This window comes from Lutra lutra, chromosome 2 (assembly GCF_902655055.1).
Source record: "Lutra lutra chromosome 2, mLutLut1.2, whole genome shotgun sequence".
Taxonomy (NCBI): domain Eukaryota; kingdom Metazoa; phylum Chordata; class Mammalia; order Carnivora; family Mustelidae; genus Lutra; species Lutra lutra.
Window position 1 is genome coordinate 127269488 of NC_062279.1, and position 24551 is coordinate 127294038.

The 24551-nt window shown below is 35.0% G+C and overlaps 1 protein-coding gene across 4 annotated transcripts in view; it reads right to left on the bottom strand.

Moving 5' to 3' along the window:
- The window catches only part of SCLT1 (sodium channel and clathrin linker 1), a 190491-nt gene that overhangs the window by 26867 nt on the left and 139073 nt on the right, over positions 1 to 24551 (bottom strand). For all 4 annotated transcript variants that reach the window (XR_007125225.1, XM_047718435.1, XM_047718433.1 and 1 more), the window contains one exon: positions 21187 to 21383. Coding sequence is in view for 3 of the 4 variants with exons in the window: in XM_047718435.1 (XP_047574391.1) it covers positions 21187 to 21383 (197 nt within the window). In the remaining variant the exon portion in view is untranslated. The remainder of the gene's footprint in view (positions 1 to 21186; positions 21384 to 24551) is intronic.

Here is a 24551-nt window from a genome sequence, read left to right on the forward strand (position 1 = left end):
TAAGTGAGACTATATGATAACTGACTCTCTCTGCTTGACTTACTTCACTCAGCATAATCTCCTCCAGCCCTGTCCATGTTGACGCAAAAGTTCGGTATTCATCCTTTCTGATGGAGGCATAATACTCCATTGTATATATGGACCATATCTTCTTTATCCATTCATCTGTTGAAGGGTATCTTGATTCTTTCCACATTGGGGTACATTTGGCCCTTCTTTTCACTACATCTATATCTTTGGGGCAAATACCCAGTAGTGCAATTACAACTACTACAAAGCTGTGATCACCAAGAGAGCATGGTACTGGCACAAAAACAGGCCAGCAGAACAGAATAGAGAACCCAGACATGGACCTTCCACTCAAATAATCTTTGACAAAGTAGGAAAAAATTTATGATGGAAAAAAGACAGTCTCTTCAATAAATGGTGTTGGGAAAATTGGACAGCTATGTATAGAAGAATGAAACTCGACCATTCTCTTACACCATACACAAAGATAAAATCAAAATGGATAAAGACCTCAACATGAGGCAAGAACCTATCAAAATCCTAGAGGAGAACACAGGCAGTAACCTCTTTGACACGTGCCACAGCAACTTCTTTCAAGACATGTCCCCAAAGGCATAGGAAAAAAAAGCGAAAATGAACTTTTGGGACTTCATCAAGGTCAAAAGTTTCTGCACAGCAAAGGAAACAGTCAATAAAACAAAGAGGCAACCCATGGAATGGGAGAAGATATTTGCAAATGACACTACAAAGGGCTGACATCCAAGATCTATAAAGAACTCCTCAAACTCAACACACAAAACAAATAATCACGTCAAAAAATGGACAGAAGACATGAACAGACACTTTTCCAATGAAAACATACAAATGGCTAACAGACACATGAAAAAATGTTGTCCTGACTCAGTTTTGAGGCCCTAGCTAGAGGCCCATCAGTTTCCCTTCTTGTGCAGCCAATGAAATTCACTCCCAACTACGTTGCCTATTAGGCTCTCATAATCGGGGCTACTATACAGTTGCCTTAACTGCCTCAGGGCCAGATATCAGACAACCCGAGCCCACTGAAATCATTCAAATTAGCCATTCCTAAACTACTCACCCTGCCCCATTCCTTCCATGGAAATTACAAAAAAGGGACCTGCCCACTGTTAACCCTACTTCCTTTGCCTTGAGACCAATGCTGGTGCTTTCCCTGAGTGGTCTTGTGTTTCCCCAGGAACAGTGAATATAAGAAATTATAGAACTCTTTCCCATGTCTCTCTCTTGATCTATGTCTGGCCTCACTGTATCTCAAAGTAATACGGTTAAGACACAAAGGTATACAACATATTTTAGTTAAGAAATAATACTAATATCAACTGTCAATATTTGTTAATTAGAAGTAATATGTTTCATAAGTGCAACATTGGTTCTAATGACCCTGATGCTAACTAATTCCCTGTAACAGTTCTAATTGATCTATTTTGTAGCTACAGTCCATTTCAACTTCCAGGATGCTATAATTGACCAGAGAGACACGTAAACAAAAATTATCTAAAGATTTTTACCAGGTTTTCACCAAGACACATCCATCATTGTGCTAAATGAGATGGATATTTTTGAAGACTATATGCTTGGATCCAGTAAAAGCACATGAAGCCATGCAGACTAATCAATTCGTGAAAAACTCTACAACACTTTAAAAGCATTAAAGAAATGAAAATATATCAAAAACTCCCAAGACAATTATTGAATGGATGTTTGTAATGAGAAAAATAAGCAGAACACAGGAACACCAAAGCTTCTTATGCCCTGGAAGACATTTACAATACCCACTATTTAGGGTCTGGTTCTGTTACCACTCAGAGAAGGGGGTGTGGGACCACACCCAATATTCATCTGGGACCCCAAGGGGGTACTCCTTTAGGATAAAGGTGAACCATATCTTAATCCACATCCCTCCTTGCAAAGTCATATAGGACTATAGAGAAGCTACCTTGGTCATAAGCAGAACAGAAGAAGAAAAAAAATAAACATTTCCGTGAAGTGGCCATAGACCAGCCATCTTACAGATTTACCTCAAAGAACAAATATCTATGGAAGGCCAGAAAGCCTTCCTTTCATCATGTGCTTAAAACCAGAAGTGCTCTATGGCACCCAGAAGTAGCAAAGGCAAAGCCTCTCTATGTAAACCCCATAACAAAAATTTTCCAGGGCAATTACTAACAAGTAGCTAGAGAAACCAGACAACTTGCAAAGAACCAACAGAAACAAACCTGTCTGGTACTGAACTTACCAGATGTAGAATTTCAAATAATGTTTACTATTTTAACAGAAAAGCAAGGCAAAATTGGAAATGTCAGCAAGAAATAGGAGGCTGTAAGAATGTAAAATGGCAGGTATGACAAAGTTAAATAGAACTTGCAGTAACAAAAAAACCTTAAGATAAAAACTCAATAGACACATACAGCAGAGTGAACACAAAAAGAGAACTTATAAAATATTAGATTTGAAGACACTGTCAGAATACAGCAAGTGAAAAGAAAAAGATGGAAATAAAGAGAGACACAGGAATGTAATATAAAAGTCTAACATTTGACTTTTGAGCAGAGTCCCAGAAGGACGGGAGAGAGGGAACTGCAAAGGGGCAATATTTGTTTTGTTTTTAAAATCAAGCTTATTTAGGTATGGTTACGGAAATAAAATGTAGCCATTTTGTGTATAGTTTAGTAAGGTTTGACAAATGCATATACCCACTTATCTATAATCACAGTTAATATACAGAATGTATGTCCCTCACCCCAAAATATTCCCTTATGACCCCATGTAGTCATTCTCCCACCCCCAGCCCTAAGCATCCACCATATTGTTGTCACTAGATTAGAATTGTCTTTTTTAGGGTCTGTGAGCACTCCAGTGGCTCTTCAAATCCATTTCCTAGAGACTGGGATTAAATGGCTTTCTTTTTGTTTAAAAAAAAAAAAAGGAATTGTCTTTTTTAGAATTTCATGTGTGATCATACAGTATGCACTCTTCTTTGGCTTTTGTTTCATCTCATTTTTGACAACCATCCATGTTGCACTTATCAGTGGTTTGTCCCTTTTATCGCTGTGTGTTTATCCACACAATTCTTGATGGGCATTTGGGTTGTTTCCCATTTTTGGCTATTATAAATAAAGCAGCTACAAATATTTGTACACAAGTTTTTTTGTGTGTGAATCTGTTTTCATTGCTCTTGGGTAAGTATGAGTACAACTGCATGGTCATATAGTAAGTACACACTTAACTTTGCAGTAAACGGACAAATTGGTGTTATCATTATTGAACTGTAAGATTTGTTTTTAATAATCTGAAACAAGTTCTTTGTCAGTTATACTATTTACAAATCTTTTTCTCACAGTCTTGTTTTCCTTTTCTTCAATGGTTATTTTTAAAGAGTACAGGTTTTAAAAACAAAAAATAAAATACAATGTAGTCTATTAATTTTTTTAATGAATCATTCTTGTTGTGTCCTATGTAAGAAATATTTGCTTTCCACAGATTTTCTTCATGTTTCTTCTAGAAATTTTGTCATTTTCCTTTTATGTTTAGGACTATGATTCATTTCAAGTTACTTATGTATATTGTGTGATGTAATGGTATTGGTAGGTAGACTCTAAAATGGCCCCCAATTTCCCTACCTCCTGGTATTCAGAACCCCATACTCAAGGGGCAGAGAGGGGGTTATACTCAATAACTTGCTTCTAATCAATGGAAAAAGGTAAAAGTGATGGGATGTCACTTTGAAATTAGGTTTTAAAAGACCACAGCCTTTGTCTTGCTTTCCCCTCTCTCCTTACCTCCCTTTCTCTACCTCTTTCTCTCTCAGCTCTCACTCTGAGGGAGGCAATCTGCCACGCTGTGAGTACACATATAAAGAGGCTCATGAGGCAAGGAACTGACATCTGCCAACAACAGTTAACACCTGAGGCCTGCCATAGCTTTAGCGTGAACTCGGGAGTGAATCTTCTCCTCTGAAGCCTTGAGATGATTGCAGTTTCATGACAAATCCTGAGTCAGAGGCATTCTGGTTCAGGCATGCCTGGATTCCTGACCCACAGAAACTGTGAAAAAATAAATGTTGTTCTAAGCCACTAAGTTCTGGGGTAATTTGTTATATAGTAATCAATAATTAATAGGCTTTTCATCAAATATGGAAAACTTTGGGCCATTATTTCTTAAAATACTCCTAACTCCTACCTCTACCCTTCGTTATATCACTTGATATTGTCTCTCTGGTCACTGAGACTCTCTGTTTATTTTTTTCTTTTTTTCCCGGCCTTTGTCTGTCCTCAAGTTCTCTGATCTGTTCTTCTGCAGTGTGTAATATGTTAATCACATCCAGTAAATTAAAAGCTTTCCAATATTATAATTTACATGTCCAAGTTTCCATTTGGCTCCTTTTTGTATACTCCACTTCTTTTCTTATCATCTTCATGTGTTCCTTTAAATCATTGAGCATATTTATAATTGCTAAAGTTCTTGTCTATTAATTGTGCTACCTCTGTCATTTCTGAGTGTGTTTCTATGCATTGCTTTTTCTTCCTGGCTATGGGTAACATTTTTATTTATCTAGTAATAAAAGTTTTGGATTTGTTCTTGCAGGCAGTTAAATTACTTGAGAACATGCTAGATTATTTTGAGGCTTGGTTTTTAAGTCTTGTCAAGGTGAATTTAGAATACCTTTCGTTATGGGTTGGTTTAATTCTATTAATAAGGTGAAGTGACTCTGGAATCTTTACTGTATGCACTATGTATTCAACAAGGATTCTCCACTCTGGCTGGGCAGAACGCTAATATTTCCCAGCCCTATGTGAGCTCTAATGTTTTTCGGCTTACAACTCCCTTGACATTATTTGCCTGGCTTCTTCAAGTTTTATTCCATGAGTGTGAAACACATTCAGAAGGACTGTGCAGATTTCTGAAGCTCTTTCTCTGTGTAGTTCTATCTTCTCTGGTTCTCTGCCTTGAAAATTTCAGTTACTCAGGCATCAGACCTGGCAGTGGCTAAGATTACCTTCCCTGAACCATGGTCCTGAAAGGATCCTTAGGCAGAAATCCAAGATGATTCTACATTTTATCTTGTTTCTTATCTCTCATGGATCAGAAAAAAACAATTGTTTCAAAGATTTTTGTCCAGTTTTCTAGTTGTTTCTGTTGGGAAGTTAGGTCTGGTACCAGATTCTCCATGATAGCAGGAGGTAGGCATTCCCAAAGGCCATATCTGAAGAGTTGGTGTCTAGCAATTTTCTGAACCAATACTAATCTATACTAACAAAAGGCACAAAATACAACAAATGAAATGAAACCCAAACTTAGATATATCACAGTGAAATCACAAAAAACCAAAACATTTTAATAGCCACAGGAAAAGATTACTTTTAAAGGGGTGAAAAGTGAAGTGGACAGATGATTTCTATACAGAAACAACAGCAGTCAGAGATTAACAGAATGTTGTTTTTAATTTTCTGCAGGAAAATAGCTTCAACATGGAATTCTGTCAGCAAGCAAAATACTGTTCAAATATGGACATAAAATAAATATATTTTATAAACAGAAGTTGAGAATTCATCACCAGAATATCCTCATTAAAGCAACTTCCAAAAGATATACTTTAGATACAAGGTAAGTAGTCCTACCTGGAATGTTTGAGGTATAAGAATAAATGCAGAACAAATAAGGTGGTAAATATATGGGCTAATAAAAATGAACTCCAATTATATAAAACAATTAGTGGGGAGAAATAAAAACACTAAAAAGCAGACTTTAAAATCTGGCAACAATAATATAAAAGTTGGACAAAGGAAATAAATGGTGTTAATATATTCCAAAGTTCTTGTATTATCTGGCAGGAGGATAAATGCTTTGACTAACTTTAGGTTTTCCTATGGTAAATATATGTGGCATAACTTCTAGGGTAACAACCTAAAGAAAACAGAGTTACTTAATTTCCAAAGCTTAGGGGGAGAAGTAAAATGATTTAAAAAAAAACCAAAAAACACCAAGTTAGTAAAAGAGATGAGAGAGGAAAGAAAAAGAAAGCAAAGATGACAAAAATAGAAAGTACTAAAATAAAATAAAGATAACAAATCTCAATATACTTTGGATTACACTGAATATAAATGAACTAAATGGTCTAAAACAGAACCATATACTGTTTCTAAGAGACAGATCTATGGAAAACAGAAGTAATTAACAAAAAGATAACTAAAATATCCCCACATGTTTAGAAATTTAAAAATGTACTTATAACACATGGATTGAAAGAAGAAATAATGAAAATTAGAAAATATTTTGAAGTAAATAAGAGTGAAAATACTAGATATATCAAAGCTCATATGGTAAGGCTATGCCCGAATCTGGGAAAAATCTGTAACATTTAATGATCCATTCAAATTAAAAGAAAAGGTGCAAATTTGTGAGCTATGCTTCTATTTCAAGAAGATAGAAAAGGAATAGCAACATGAAAGCAAAGAAAGCAGAAAGAGAGAGGTAATAAAGTGCAGAAATAAAATACATAACAAATATAAAATTAAGAGAAAGATTAGTTATTTATAGAGTAATGAAACAATACTCTGGTGGGAATGATAAAGACAAAACAGACAAGGTACAGATAATACTAACATCAGTAATGCAAAAAGGGTTATCATACTTCAGATGTCATATATTACGGACACAGTTGTGTGGATACAACACACCATCCAAAATACTTGAAAATTCAGAAGACATGGATACATTTATAGAAAAATGTAATTTACCAAAACTGTTTCAAAGAAGAAAAAGAAAATTTGATGAGTTTTATAACTGTTCAATGGAATTAACAATCAAAGATATTACCACAGAAATCCCAAAATACCACCACCACTACTCCAGGCCAAGAGAATTTCATTGGAGAGATCTACCAAATAGTCAAAGAATAAACATTTCTAAAATACAAAGTTTATGCAAAAACAGAAAGCACTGGTCTCCAATTTCTTGAGGCTGGCATAACTTTGATACTACAACTTAACAATGAAAGTTCAAGAATGGAAAGTTTCAGGTCAATCTCTCTAGTGAACATAGATGAAAAAATACTAAACAAAATACTAGCAAGCCAAATCCAGCAACACATAAGAATGTATTCCAACTGTACTGGTTTTATTATAGGAATGTAAACTTGGTACACTAGCAAAAATCTATAAAATTTATCCCACTAACAGATTAAAAAGAAAAAATAAAATGGTTACCTCAAATAATATAGGACAAGCTTTTATAAAATGCAGTATTTATGATAAAAACTAAGTAAAATGAGAAGGAAACTTCCTAAATCTAACCTAAGTTATTCTCCAACACACAAAACATCATACAAAAGATAAAGATTGAAATCTTTCCTTCTGAAATTGAAGAAAAGGCCAAGAATCCTTGACTATCACTCTGATTCTGCATTGTACTGGGGATCTCATCAGTGTAATACGTGACAAAGGGAAATAAAACATATGATGACTGGAAATAAATAAAACTGTTATCTACAGAGATGGTATAATTATATATAAACAAAACCCAACACATGCATTAATGTCTTGTAGAAAGCAAAATGTACAGGTATGAACCAAAGTTGTAATAAGACTGGCTTTTAGACTAATTGTTTTTTAAAAAATGTATTAGTCTCTTAAATAAGGTAAAAGATAAAAAAGTAGAGTTATATTTTGTTTCCTATATAATGTAGGGGACTAATGCATTTTGGAAAAAATTGTTTATGTTTTTAGACACAATGTATAAAGGCATAATTTTGTGATATCAACAACTGAAAGGAGTGGGGACAGAGCTACACAGGATCAGATTGTTGGATGTTATGTGTAATCCCTATGGTAATCACAAAGAAAACAGCTATAAAATATACACAAAGAGAAATGAGAAAGGAAATCAAAGGTTTCATTAAAGAAAATCAGCTAAACATAAAAAGACAGTAATAAACAAGAAATGGGAGACAAAAAAACTGTGAAGTATACAAAAAACAAAAAGTAAGTCCCTCATTAGCTTTAAAAGAGGAGGAAATTCTGGCACACACTACAACATGGATGATCCTTGGGGACTTTGTGTTGGGTGAAATAGGGCTGTCACAGGGGGACAAATACCATGTGGTTCCACCTATATGAGGTACTTAGAGTAGTCAAGGTCATGGAGACAGAGGTGAAGTGGTGGTTTCCAGGGGCCGGGGGAGAAGGAAGAGGGCACTAGGAGAATTTAGTTTAATAGGTATGGAGTTTCCAATTTTCAAGATGAAAAGAAGTTCCAGAGAAGGATAGGTCATGATAGTAACATTACAAAGCGAATATACTTAATACCACTGAAATGTATACTTAGAAATGGCTAAGATGGGGCGCCTGAGTGGCTCAGTAGGTTAAAGCCTCTGCCTTCGGCTTGGGTCATGAACCCAGGGTCCTGGGATGGAGCCCCACATCCAGCTCTCTGCTCAGCAGGGAGCCTGCTTCCTCCTCCTCTCTCTCTCTCTCTCTCTGCCTGCCTCTCTGCCTACTTGTGATCTCTATCTGTCAAATAAATAAATAAAATCTTTTAAAAAAAAAGAAATGGCTAAGATGGTAAATGTTTTATGTATATTTTACCACAATTAAAAGAAAAAGTGGAATCAATCTAAAGGCCCATCAATTAGTGAGTGGATAAACAAAATGTGGTATATATCCATTCCACTGACTCATCAATAAAAATATACTCAATACTGATCTATGATGCAATATGGATGAATCTCAAAAACATTATACTGAGGGAAAGAATCCAGATGCAAAAGAACACATAATATGTGATTCCGTGTATAGGAAATGTCCATAACAGGCAAATCTACAGGGTCAGCAAGTAGATTACTGATTGCCTGATTGAAGTGATGCTTGCACAACGCTGTAAAATTACCATAAATCAGTTAATTTTATGTTTAATGAAGTGAGCTACATAGTATGCAAATTATACCATGATAAAGCTGTTGAAAAATCCAAAAGAATCTACAGCTTTTTGTATTGAGCAAGGTTAGTGGTAAAAAAAATCAGTATCAAAAAGTATTTCCATTTCTTATAAAAGCAAAGGTCAGAAAATAAAATCAGAGGTTTTATTTATAATATAAAAATATTGAGGACTAAAAAATACCAATTAAATCTAACAAAGGCATGTAAGACTTGTACAAAGAAATTAATAAACCTTATTGAGAGGTGTTAAAAAGATGTAAACCAATGGAAAGATTCATGGCCAAAAGACTGGAATCTTTAAAATTTCAAATTATTTTAACTTGCTTCACATTTACTTAGAGAGCCAATGTAATCCCAATCAAAATCTCATCACATTTCTTAATGAAACTTTAGAACACAATTTTATGAATATGAATTTATATAAATATGGAAATGCCCATGGCTAACAACAGATATTTTTGAAAAACCGATTAACAGGAGTGTTTCTATCAGATATCAAATCATTTTTCTAATCTTGTGTTTGTTTTCAAAAGTATCTTCTAAAGCTATAAAGAACACAGCAGTATGGTAATGATATAGGATAGACTGACAAACAAGTGAAACATAAGAAAGCTCAGAAACACACACACACACATTTGGCAGAAATTATGACAAAGGGGATACTACAAAGTAGTGAGGAAATAACAATTTTGTCATTAAAGGATGCAGGGATTAACGGCTACCACTTGGGAAAAAACAGACTTCTACTTTACTCTGTACACAAAATCAATTCTGGATTAAATGAGAACTTAAATGTAGAAGGTAAAACTGTAAAGCTTTTGGCAGTTAAACTGAAAGAGAATATCTTTAGAGGTCAGGATAGAAAGAGAGTTCTTAAAATAAGACACACAAAGCAGTTATCATAAAACCAAAGAGATAAATATGACTCCATTAAAATTAAGAACTATCAAAAGAGAGGAACTGGGGAAGAGAGAAATGATAAGCCACAGAATAGGAGAAGATATTTGCAACACTTTAAAAAAAGATAAACAACTCAATAGAGAAATGGTTAAAAGGCCTAAAGAAACACTTCACAAAATAAAAGTTCACAAGGCCAATAAACATATAAAAAGATGCTCAACTTCGGTAGAAATATGAGTTGCAAGGTAAAACTGCAATGAGAAACCAGTAGTCATTAGAGTAGCACAATTTAACACATCTGGTTTAATTCACTGAGTGAAGATGAGGATTATCAGAAATTCTCATATACTCTACTACTTGCAACAATGTAAATAGCTACAATTATTTTGGGAAACACTGAGGCATTTTCTACTAAGGTTGAAAATATGCATACCTTATGACTCAGCAATTTCAGTTTTAGGAATATGCCAGAAGAAGGAATGTTTAGGTGTATCAGGATAATATAAAGTAATAAAAATGAATTCCATTATCCAGTGTACTGCTAACGGGCATTTGCATTTTTCTTTTCTCTATTTTTTTTTTTTTTGGTGTCCATAGTTAGGTTTTATTTTATTTTTTAAATTTTTATTTATTTTTAAAATTTCTTTTCAGTGTTCCAGAATTGTTTTATGTACCACACCCAGTGCTCCATGTAATATGTGCCCTTCACAATACCCACCACCAGGCTCACCCAACCTTCCACTCCCCTCCCCTCCAAAACCCTCAGTTAGTTCCTCAGAGTCCACAGTCTCTCATGGTTCATCTCCCCTTCCAATTTCCCCCAACTCCCTTCTCCTTTCCATTTGCATTTCCAAAAGCATTCTTGCAGCAGTTATATGTACAGTCTTAAAGCTATGGTTTATTTTTGCCTGGTTCCTTTCTTTCTTTCCTTCCTTTCTTCCTTCCTCCCTCCTTTCCTTCCTGCCTAGTTCCCCCTAAATGAGCCACAGTGAAAGCTTTATGAGAAAGAGATTAGTAATTCAGCAATGAAGTGGATAATGAAACTCTTGAACAGAGATCAAGTGCAAATCAACTCTGTGGAAAGAGTATTCCATAACATAACTAAACAAGAACTCTTCTGCAGTATTTCTTTCTTAGATATGTGTAGTCATTATTTTTTAGTGTCAAGATTTACTGCATCTTAAAAAAAAGTAGATATATTTCAATATATAAACACTTACTATTATAGAATCTATAAACTAGGAATCACTAAAGATGTCATTTACTATTAATTTTGGTTACCAATCCCTTTACATTCCAGCAGATACATTCCTCCAAAGTTGTTATTCAATGCTGAGCTTTGGATCTTTTCTTCTGCAGTGTATTTCCCACCTTCGAGTCTCACACCAGATCAATGTTTATTCCTAACATCTATTATGTTTGAAACATTGAAAACTATGTTTTAAGTAATCAAAGAAGCCTTTTGTTATCCAAAGAAGCCTTTTAGTTCACTGGGAAGAGTTTTACCTAAAGATGGATGACTTTCCGATCCAGTATCACCTTGTTAATATTATCAGTAAGTATTAAAGGAACTGAGTGATTATATGAAATAACCACAGCTACCCCTCACACCTATCAGAATGGCTAAAATCAACAACATAAGAAACAGCAGGTGTTGACAAGGATGTAGAGAATAAAGAACACTCATGCACTGTTGGTGGGAAAGTAAACTAATGCAATCACCCTGGACAACAATGTGGAGGTTCCTCAAGAAGTGAAAAATAGGACTTCTGTACAATCTAGCAATTGCACTACGGGGTTTTCCCCCAATGAATACAAATACACTATTTCGAAGGGACACATGCACCCCTATCTTTATAGCAGTATTATTCACAATAGCCAAGATATAGAAGCAGCCCAAGTGTTCATCAGTTGAAGAATGGATAAAGAAAATGTGGTATGTATGTGTACATATACATATACACATATAATGGAATATTACTCGGCCCTAAAAAAGAATGAAATCCTGCCATTTATGACATGAATGGAGCTGGACAGTATAATGGTAAGTGAAATAAGTTAGTCACAGAAAGACAAACACTATATGATTTCACTCATATGTGGAATTTAAGAAACAAATGAGCCAAGGGGAAAAAAAGAGACAAACCAAGAAACAGACTCTTATAGAGAACAAACTGATGGTTAAGAGAAGGGAGGAGAATGGGGCATTGGGCTATATAGCTGATGGAGATTAAGGAGTGCACTTGTGATGAGCACTGGGTACTGCATGGAATTGCTGAATCACTATATCGTATGCCTGAAACCAATATAATGCTGTATGTTAATGAACAGGAATTAAAAACTTAAAAAAATGTTAATTGATAGCTACACAACAAAACAAAACAAAACAACACAGTTAACAAAGTTTCATGTTTTCAAATTTATTCTGCATATTTTCACTAAAATAAGTATTTCACTCAATTTCTTTTTATGATTATAGCCCATCTGGTTTAATGTCACCAGTGTGTTCCCATCTTCCCCTAAGGTGATTCAAGTCTACTCTTTTTTTTCATTTTCACTCTGTTCTGATCTTTTATGTATACCACATGTGGGGACAACTCTATTTTGTGTTCTGCCTCTGTTTATGTTTTGGAGGAAAAATAATTTGTGAGAATCACTGATTTGTCTATAATTGAAAACAACTATACAAATTTTCCTTCCCAGAGCACTTACTTTATAGGTTATTTTAAAAGAATGAACCAGAGCATTTAAGATGATTTCAGATGTAAAAATTCGATTTATAGGACATTTGTTGCATAAGTTAAGGTGTTTATTGGTCAAAAATATTTCTTATATATGAAAATACAAATGTACAGAATCTAAGATCTATAAGACTTAAAGTCTAAGATATCTATAATTTTTGAAGATGTTCTTTGATCTTCCTGAATAAAATATCCTACCAAAAAATATGGATGATCTTACAACTCACAGACTCCTATGTAATAATGGGACAACTCCAGGGAATCATGTAAAAATTCCTTAATAAAATGTGATTATTCCTGAAGTCACAAGTTGTAAAGGGCCTTAACAAGCTTTCTAGCCCAGATGAAAGCAATAGATAGGGTTGTGTTAAAACTATTTTGACAGACTCCAGGCCAATTACATTCTATATTCTATGTGTTTTCTTTTGGAAAAGTACTTTGCTCGATACTTCAGAGAATACAAACTAAAACAAAACACATTCACTATCAATAACCTCCTGGGAGTAATTAGCTGATATGTACAAGTTACATATACAATATTAAGCCAAGCCTAAGCCATCCAAGAAAAGTATTTTAGAGGTTTAGAGTTGGATAAAGATTACAAGAGTCAGAAATATTTCTTAGTAAAACATACAAATAGGCACTATAAATGAAATGTTTGTAAGTGTATATGGGTATGTGTGCAGACATAGATATACCTATACCATAAAAAGCCACTTGTCAGTTCAAGTCAGGTCTCGTTACCCGAACTGTAGCCACCTAACTTAGGAAAATTCTATTGTTAGAGTTTTTTCAAATCTAAAATTGCAGACAATGGATTATGGATCTTTATAAATTTTTTAAAGCTTCGAGTTTCCTCATGTGTAAAATGGAGAGTGTGACGGTTAATTTTATGTGTCAACTTGTCTGGGCCATGGTGCCCAGGTGTTTAATCAAGCACTACTCTGGATGTTTCTGTGAGAATATTTTAGTTTTTTAATTTTTTTAAAAAACATTTTATTTATTTGTCAGAGAGAGAGAGCACAAGCAGGGAGAGGAGTTGAGGGAAAGGGAGAAGAAGGCTCCCTACTGAGCAGGAAGCCTGATGCGGGACTTGATCCCAGGACTCTGGGATCATGACCTAAGGTGAAGGCAGACACTTAACTGACTGAGCCACCCAGGCATCCCTGTGAAATGTTTTAGATGAGATTTATTTTTAAATCTTTGAGTAAAGCAGAATGCCTTCTATAATGTGGGTGGACCTCATATAATTAGTTAATGGCCTAACAGAACAAAAAGCTTACTTCTCCAAGCCAGAGGGAATTCTGCAAGAGATGACCTTCGAACTTGAATAGTAACAATGGCTCTTCAGGTCTCCAGCCTGAATGTCTTTAGACTCAAATTCCAACTCCTTCCTGAATCTCTAGCTTGTCAGTTTTTTCCCCTCAGAAACACTTTAAATTTGCTAAGCTCCACAAGCACATAAGCGAATTCCTTAAAATAACTGTTTTACACTTAAACACACATCCATCCTATTAGTTCTATTTCTCTGGAGAACCCTAATACAGGGAATATTAGAGCATTTACTTCATAAAGTTTTTGTGATCATTACATGAGTTTGTAAAGTGTCAAATAGTATATATTCAACAAGTTATAGTTATCATAAATGTAATCTTTAGACTGATGTTCATTTAAGTCTATTTTATATTATATGGTTTCCTATTTCCTTATGTAAACATTATGAACTGCTCAACATCACTAAGTTATGATAAATACATGATGGCAGCTTTGGACAACAACAATTTAGCTAAGCTGGAACTACATTTCCCAGCATTCCCTTCCCTGCCTGGTCCTGGGTTGGTGTTGACCATAGAAGAAATTTGTGCAACAGGCTCTGAAGGGTGACAGGGCACCTGGCACTGTGGCAATTCATGCACATTGTTGCTGATATGTTAGGTCACTATGTTGGTGTGGAGCACTACTTGGATCCACAGAAATTCTGTCTTCTACCTCTTGGCAGATGTCTTCTTTCAGCCTCTTGAGTCATGTGAAGAAGCACAGTAAATGGTACCAGCTTTTCCTGCAGGTCTCAATGGCAGTGGTTGGAGATGATGACGGATAAATGAAAACAGGGTTCCAGTCTGTTCTTAAAGTTGCTTTCATTCATATCCAGCTTTTCTTCATGACTGCTAGTTTAGCTAGCCCATAGTGACTTTAGGCTTAAAAACAGATGCATTGCATTGACTTCTCTACCAGCTCCCACAACTGTGTCAGACCTAATTCCCAAAATAAATCCCATATTCTATATCACTCAGAGTAGCTCTGTTTTCCTGAACAAACCCTGATACATATAGGAATTGGTTTCAATTCTAGAAGTAGTCCTGGAGGAATATAACCTCACGAATGAGTACTCTAAACTGGTTCTGGATTATCTGGAATTGGTTCTCTGCTTTGATTAATTTAAAGTCCACTGATAAAGGATACAGTGGTAATCCATGCTGTACAATGGCAAAATACTTAAATTATCACCTATATAATCAAGCGCCTATAAAGGATAAATTTTTGAGTGACCAAGTAGTTAAGGACATAAAACACTACCGAATGAAGAACATAATGGGACTTCTAGGTACACTGGAGAACTTTGAGGATCCACAATAAAGAGCTCAGAGTTTTAAATTCTGAGCTCAAAGTCCAGGTTAGGGACCCGAAAGCTCTTATGACTACCTTAAAAGAAATCCTATCTCCTCCGGTTGCAAAGCTGAGATTTCTGATAATCAAATGCAAAATCTAACCCTGTATGTGACTAAATTATAACACAAACTGAATTCCCAACCTTGCAGGCTCTCTTTTTCCCTGAAAATTGAGATGGGAATATGTGTTCAGACAGACTCCAGTGAAGCTGGTCTTGAATCCCTAAATTCTAGTATGTCTCCTTTGCCAGTAGAAGCAGTCCTTCCACACTATATAGAAAGGTAAGTATCCTCTGCCTAAGGAGTTCATAACAGTCTCCCCTGAAGGAGCTGCTTTACAAGGAAGAGATGATTCCCTTCAGGATTCACTTTGCCATCATTCATTCTTTCATTCACTACTTCTATATCTATAGCCAGTCAAGTCTGATAGGCTCTAGGGAATGACCTTCAAAATAAGACCTGTGAGGAGGCAGAATACCCAAAAATCATTACACGATTCTGCCATTTTTATGTAGACAGAACCTGGGGAGTATGTGCGAGAATGGATCCCAAGGATGCCGTATTAAAGAGGAAGAAATAACATTAGATTAGGCCAACTTTTTCAATGTGGGCTCACAAAGCAGACATTATGGATTCAGGTTAGCTCAGGGGTCTTGATTTGTTTGGTTAGCTGAACATAATTTGGGCTCAAGGGTGACCTATATTGAATGATATTGAAATGTAAGAAAATCCTTGTTATGGTGTAAAGCAAGGTTAGTCAACTTTGGCACTTCTGATATCTTTGGCTGGAAAATCATTTGTTGTGAGGAGCTGTTCTGTGCATTATAGGATGTTTAGCAGTATCCCTGGCATCTGTACACTAGATCCAGAATCATCCCTACATGTCTTTGGATATTTTCAAGACAAATGTTCCAGGGAGGGGAGAAGGACAAAGTAATCCCCATTTGAGAATCAGTAGTGTAGAGGAAGTTACTAAAGGCTGGGGGAGACTGGAAGAATGTAGCCAGTTTTTTTTTTTTTTTTTTTTTAATATAAAAGCAGCTCATCCATCCTTCAACTCTGGCCCTCAGGAGGATCCAAAGGACATTTTCTCCACAGAGACTGAGTGAAATACAGTCATGAGAGTTGTTCCAGTATCCCTGCGGAGCTCTGTAGTGTTTCCTGAATTCCCTGTTGATGATAGGATTCTCAATGGCAAGGGTGATGTAGCAGCCTTAAATCTCCAAAGAAAATGTGGTCATCATTACTAGAATGGGTAGCAGAGTTGAAATAGTTACCAGGAGAGTTTGATCTGCAGAGATCTTTGGGATCTGCTAGTTTGATCACTGTGACCCTAGAACTGAAATTGATGGGTAATCTACTACTCGACTTGGAGAAATAGAAAAGCAAACCTGACTTGAATCACTATAAGAAAGTGTTACAGCCCTATAACCATTTCTCAGACTTGAGTTAGGTCACAGACTCAAAGCCTCTTGAATAAAGAAAAGGGGTTGCAGGTTCCTTTAAAAGGAATCTGTTATACATCCATATACATAGCCTTCCCCTAAGAGATCTGTGAAGACCTAATTTCCAAAATTAGGTGACCAAGCAGTGGGGTGCAATGGGTGACCAAGCAGTGAGGAAGGAGGAATCCAGACACCTTCAGGATTACTGGACACTGTTGCTGAAAAAATTCCTAGAGACCCAAATATCACTGTGGCCCACTAACCAGCACAGGTTTACGCAGATCAGGTCATCAACGAACTCTTGGCTTAAGTCTCACAACTAGTGTTTCTATAATCCTATTCTGTGTTTATTTCCCTGGTTCTGGGATGCATAATCAGAACAAACACATTGAACTACTAACTAGCAAAATCCCTATGTTGGTTCCCTAACCAATGACGTAAGGGCTATTATAGTAGTGACTAAAGGAAAAGTACAAGAAAAGCTTGATTTTCTCCTTTATCTTTTTTCAGAAAGAGCCGGTTCTATAGGATATTCTAAAGGTGACCAAAGGCTTTTTTAAATTTAGTATCATTCTGGGCGCCTGGGTGGCTCAGTTGGTTAAGCGACTGCCTTCAGCTGAGGTCATGATCCTGGAGTCCCGGGATCGAGTCCCACATCAGGCTCCCAGCTCCACGGGGAGTCTGCTTCTCCCTCTGACCTTCTCCTCGCTCATGCTCTCTCTCACTGTCTCTCTCTCTCTCTCAAATAAATAAATAAAATATTAAAAAAATTTAGTATCATTCTGAAGTCATGGATTTTTAATATATTTGACATGTTTCAATTTACTGCAGACTTTCTTTTTGATGTTCAAATTGTTCCCACATCAGCCAGAGGGGGCGTACTTAAGTTGGCTCCTGGGTCCTTCTGACATGTGCCAAATAATCTTGATACCTTCCTCCCCTTTGTCTTTTTGTCTCCCCTTTTGTCTCCTAGGTTCATATTGTACTTTCCTATCCTAGATCTGTAATCAATCATTTTTCTAGAGAGTCTGGGTTTCTTTTAGGATATCTCATAGCAACAGAATAATGGTCAGTGCCTCTTAGGTTGTCCCTTAAGTGGAGAGAGTGATATCAGTGTCCCTTAAGTGGACAGAGCCAGGAAATACATTTTTTTATGAGTAAAACACATCATGAGTTCCCATGATAATATTCCCAATTTCATTGCAGAAATACAAGTTTTATTTGGGTCTCTTCCTTCTTATTATAAAAATCCTGGTTCTTAAAGGCATTTCTACAATTATTCAATTCCTTTATCTTATAACTATAAGATTCAGAGTAATAGTAACATCAATATTATTTATGATGATATAACTACTAAAAACAGTTTATGGTTTTTTACATTTACTTTTATCCTTAGGATTTATCTCAGTAGGGATATACGGTTCAATTACTGTGTTTAATGTCACCTGAAATAATTTATCTGTGTAGTTAAGCCATCAGCTTTCTACACAATTAAGTTCATTTGTTTAATTTTTCTTTTGACTTTTAGGTTTTTAAAAAATTTTTATTTAAAAGATAATTATATAAACATTTATATAGTGTCAAACTCAAGCCTCTATATCTATAAGACGATGTTCATTCAAAGAAGTCTAGCTTTACTCTTTTCTCTCTCCTCATAGATAACTATTTTAATTACTGTTTTGGTCACCTATTTTTAAGAAGAGAATGTACACATATGTGTATGAATGTAGTATACATATAGCATGCTTGTATATATGTACACACACACACCCATAAACTTTCCCATCTTAAAGGGCAGAATACTATACATGCTATACAGAATTTTTTTTTTTTTCACTTAATATACTTAGGATACTGCTCCAAGTGCTAGGATTTTTATCTGGACTACACTGAATCTATAGATGGCTAGACGGAGGAAGTTGTTAACAAATTTACAACATTGAGTATTCTGATCAATTAACTTGATCTCTATTTACTTAGGCCTTCTTCAGTCTTCCTGATATCATAGTTCCCATGTAGAAGTCTCACACATTGTTAGATTTATTTCCAAGCATCTGATGTTTTTTGATGCATTGTAAATTTTACTGAAGTTTTGTTTTGAAATATTTGTTGCAGATATGTAGAAATACAATTGATTTTTGTATATTAACCTATTATCTATTAATTTTGGACTTACTATATATAGTCATGTTTTATATACACTATATATACAGTCTATATATACTCTATATATACAGTTTATATATACTATATATACAGTCATCTGTGTCCGTTTTCCTCCTTCCTTTCTAGTTTTCATACCTTTTCTTTCATTTTCTTGCCACAGTGCACTGATAAGGACTTCTCATACAAATATTAATAGAAGTGGTAATAATGAACTTTTTTATCTTCCCAATCTTCAAAGGAAAATTACTAACATTTTTTGGCCATTAAAAATAATGTTTGCTTTAGAACAGATAACATTATAAAATTAAAGAAATTCTATTCCTCATTTGCTAGAGTTATTTTGAAATATAAATGGATATCAAGTTTTATCAAATGATTCTTCTGTATCTATTGAGAAGACCTTATGATTTTTCTTTTAAAAAAAGTTAATGTGGGGGCGCCTGGGTGGCTCAGTTGGTTAAGCCTCTGCCTCCGGCTCAGGTCATGATCTCAGGGTCCTGGGATCGAGCCCCATGTGGGGCATTCTGCTCAGTGGGGAGCCTGCTTCCTCCTCTCTCTCTGCCTGCCTCTCTGCCTACTTGTGATCTCTCTGTCAAATAAATAAATAAAATCTTAAAGAAAAGTTAATGTGATAAATTATATTAACTTATTTTCTAATGTTTTAATAATTTTGCATTCCTGGGATAAGGCAAAATTGGTAATAATTATTTGTTAGTTCTTTAATGCTCTTAGTAGATGGGTTAGATCCATCTAACTTTTTTAGTTGTGGTGGAGGTTCAAATTGCTTAGCTCACCATAAAACTGGAAGCAGAAATTCTCTACTTCTCTTAAATTCATTCTAAATACATTTTTATTTCACCATTCTACCAAAACTGCTCTTATCATAGTTCACAAAGACCATCAAAGGGTGCCAAACTAAAAGGTCCATTCTCTGTCTTCACTTTTCTCAACCAGTCAGTAGCATTTTATAAAACAATGGTTAAGAGCATATTGTCTTTACTGGCCATTTTGCTAGCTATGTGACTTTGAACTGGTTCCTTAACCTTCCTCAGCCTCAGTTTCTCTGTAAAAATAAACAATAATGTTATCCACTTTGTAGGGTTGTTGTGAAGATTAAGCACATGTAAGTCGTTTAGAACAGCAAACATGTTATGTGCGAATAAGTAAATATCACCTATTATTATTGCTTATACTCCTGAAAAAAAATTTTTTTAACCATTCTATCTTGATTCTTATTTCTCTAGGTATTCTTTCTCAGTCTCTTTCAATGGAATTTTCATCTCTCCAGACTTGGAACTCAGACCTCAGACAGCTTAATTTACCTAGACTTCCTTTCTACATGTTCTCATCCCATGACTTTAAAAATTACGTGTACAGTACTGACTCCCACATTTATAGCTCCTGCTGCAATCTCTTCCTGGAACTCCAAACTTACAGACTCAGCTGACTAGTTGATATCCTGATTTAAATGTTTTCTAGGCAGGTCATATTTAACATGGCTCAAACTTTTTTTAATGATCTCCAACCCTTTAAAACCTAATCCAAATTACATTTTATGTATAAATTATACAGTACTCGCCTACCTTCTTCCTTTTACCTTTGCCCCTCTTCAGTCTATTCAAACTGTAATCAAACTGATTTGTTGAACATTTAAACTTGATCATTTCACTTTGCTCAAAGCCTTCTAAAGCACCCCCATTGCATTCAGCATAAAAGCTCAAGTACTTTCTGGGCAGGGGTCAGCAAACGTTTTCTTCAAGGGCCACAGAGCAAATACTTTAGGCTTTGCAAATCAATCAAATTCTGTTGCAACCACAAAACATTTTTATGCTATGCTTATATGCAAAGACTGTTAAGATTCTAAACTGCTGGGGTGCCTGGGTGGCTCAGTGGGTTAAAGCCTCTGCCTTTGGCTCAGATCATGATCCCAGGGTCCTGGGATCAAGCCCCACATCAGGCTCTCTGCTCAGCAGGGAGCCAGCTTCCTTCTCTCTCTCTCTCTGCCTGCCTCTCAGCCTACTTGTGATCTCTGTCAAATAAATAAATAAAATCTAAAAAAAAAGGATTCTAAACTGCTATTTCCAACAAAAATTATTATATTTTGTAGAATATGTGTAAAATTTACAAAAATATACAGTATGAGTTCTGGTTTATAATGCTTAATAATTTTCAAAACAGCTCAATAAATATTCACTTAATAAAAATACAAGATATTTTAAAGAACATTATGGCAAGGACATTAAATGTTAATTTATTCTGTAAAATGTATCAAACAATAGGGACTTACTTTAAATTACCGATTCTAATTTCTGCACTTTCAGTAAGTTTCTTTGTTTCTTCTTTCCACCTATTGGCCGCCTTCTGTTGAGTCACTAAGAGATGCCTCAGCTCAATAGTGGAATTTCGATTACTGTCTTCCAGCTCTCTTAGTTGAACTTCAAATCCATGTTCCCTTATTGAAAATTCATGTTCCATTGTACTGATCTAAGGAATAAAATGAACATAGTATCTTCTTTTTCTTTTCTGATATTGTAGGAGATACACCGATCAATGATAATACACAAAAGAAATCATTCATTGTGTTGTCTGTGGCACAGAAATGTTTGGATAAGAAATCTATATAAAAATTAAGTTTATAATATGTCTTCATCACAAATGAAGACTTATCCTCTATTGTGTATTTATATGTAATTATATTTATTATGCCTAAATTTATAATACAACATACATTTAGTGAAACCAGAATTATGATGGACCATAATTTTTTTGCAACACTTTCCTCAATACCTTAAAATGTTAGTAGGAAAAAAGTATACTATCTAATATAAATTGCTCTTATTATCTACTTTAACTTGTTATTAGAATCCATGGAAAATATTCATGTTGTCAGTAGCTGAGAGTTTTTTACTCAAGCCATTAAAAAAAAGTTTACAGAGCTATGACCTTTCCAAGTATACCACCCTCTTGGCACCTTAATGTATTCAACAACTCAAAATCTCAAGTCACCTCATATTAATTTCAAACTGTCTTTCAAAGAGTTCTGTAAAGAAAATCATATACAAGAAGTTCTTTACCACTTTTGTTGTGATATAAATAAATTTTTTTTTCAGGAAAAAAGACTATAATGATTATCAGAATCTCATATGGAAATATCTTCCATGATTTCTAGGTAATTTATGTCATTACAGTAAAAATACGTTAATGCAGAATAAACATAAGTAGATGCTCTTTGGATACTCTAGAAGCTTTCTTAACTGGGGATCAGGGAGAGAATGAAGCTCTAATGCTCTCTGGCATTCAGTATATGTAAGGAATTGCCTTTTCTTGCATGCATCTAGAATGAAACTACCTATTACCATCCTTGAGTCAGTTGAGAAAATAGTTACTAGAACTATTTCTTTGGTGTACTCTAGGGCCATCGTTATCTTACTATACTAAAGAAATACTACAAAGAATATCTTGAGGTATTTTAAAGTAGTATGCCTTAAAAATCATCATAGCTGGTATAGATTCTAATAATTTGTTAAATATGTATATATTTAATATATATAAAATATATAAACAACGTATAAATATATAATTTTCAAGATCAAAAAAGGATGAATCAGGGACTCAACTTTCTCAACACCGAGGAAAACCCAACAATAGCAAAATCCATGGTTTATGGGGTAAACTGCAAACACGGTGTTCTTACTACTTCTGCTTAAATGCAATGTGTTTCCTAAATTGCTTAAATTTTTTTTCTCAAATAGTACACAAGTGGAAATTTAAGACTTTATAAACATTGGCCCCAGGAAAACTACCTTGGATTTATTAATTCTGTATTGTATTAGAGCCTCCTGAGGCTCCTTGACCCTGCTACTTTATTAATTTTTGTATTATTGGATTCTGTACGTTTAGATTTGAATACACTCCTTTTCCTTCTTTGCCTCAATCTCAACTTTGTCTGGAGAAACCATGGTTATGTTAGGCGGAATTGTGTATTTCTGTCTGCATCTCTCTCACATATATATTACAAACTGATATATGTATCTATACAGTTTTAGAAGTCAGCCTGCCTAGTTAACTCCCCATTTCCTCTTGGAACATCTATTTGTAATTTGACAAGCCTTGTTTTGAGGCCCTTCAATGATAACCCGGTCTCTGCCTACTTCTACAAGCTTGTGTTGTGCCACTACTCCCTCCTCTTTCTTTGTTTCTGTCACAATACCTTCTCATTCTTGGCTCATTTTGACATGTTTTTCCTTTGCCTGAAATAATCTTACCCCTGTTGCTTGTCTTAGGTATTTTATTCAACTTCTAAAACTTAGCTCAATTATTGCTTCTATCTAGACAAAATCAGTTCCCTGTTACAAGCTTATAAACACATAAGCCCTAAGTTTTTCCTAAAGTGCATTTATTAGTTTGTAAATATATGTTTAAAGTTTGTCCATCTCAATGCAAAAATTATGTTTTTAAGGAGGGGCTTTGGTTAGAGGGACCATGTCTTCATCACATCGTCAGCACCTGAAACAGGAAAGTTACGAAAACACTTGTGGACAGAGTGAATGATGGCTTTTTGCTATCAAAATTTAGTCTTTAAACACACCCCAGATCCTTTAGTTGATAACATTTCAATTATTAAAGTGGACAGGCTGGCAGTGATGTTGGAAGACTCTGGGCTATAACCAGGTCTCCTATAACAAAAATATAACTGATGATTAAATTCGGTATATTGGTAGAGGAAGAAAGTACTCATGGTCTCCCTCCCTTTTTCTTTTGTGTTCTTCCCCTGCAGAGAACCACTCACACAGACTGGAATGCTAAAACTATCCATTTCCTAATTTTATGAACTTATAAGGAGCATTTAGACCCAAAGAAATGAGAGCCCTGGCAGAAAGAACAGAGACGTAAGAAAAGGAGAAAGCTGGGGCTGAAAGGAATGCAGTGGCCTTAAGATCAAATGAAAGTTTCATATAATAAGTTGTAAGGTTCTCAGCCAACTGACCTCTCAATATCCAACTGTCTTGATCTGTTTGGCTCCTTTCAGTCTGTCTATGGAAGATCACACTCTTTTTCAAGAGGAAGAAAAGCAGTGAAGTGTGGCACTAGGTTCCTATGTTGGCAAAGAAGCAATCAGCTAAAAAGCAGCAGTTATCTGACAGTGATCCTCCTTTATAAAATAGACTTTATAGCTATCTAGTTAGTTAAGAGGTTCTGCCCCTTATTTACCAATAATTCTTAAGCTAGATGCAGACTTGGCAAAAAGGCTGCAGTTTTGGTGGGATTCGTGGGATAGATAAGCTTTTGGTCATTCTTTTGTTGTCTAAAACATCAATTACTATACTGAACTATTAAAGATAGACAAGCAAAATGTAGTACCAGGTAGGGGAGAGTCACTGACTCTTCTCTTCCCATTATAAAAACCAAAACCCCAAAGCAGATGTATATTGTAAAATAATGGAAAATTTAAAAAATTAAAAACAAATATAAGGTCTCTGTAATCTACAACTCAGAATAACTACCTCTCCTTCTACATCATTGTTTTTATGAATTTTAGAATTTAGATTAGTGTATATAGAATTGTAATATATATATATATATATTCAAGTGTTTTATTATTTTTAAACTTAGAACATAGCAATATAAAAGTATTATACATTATTTGGAAAT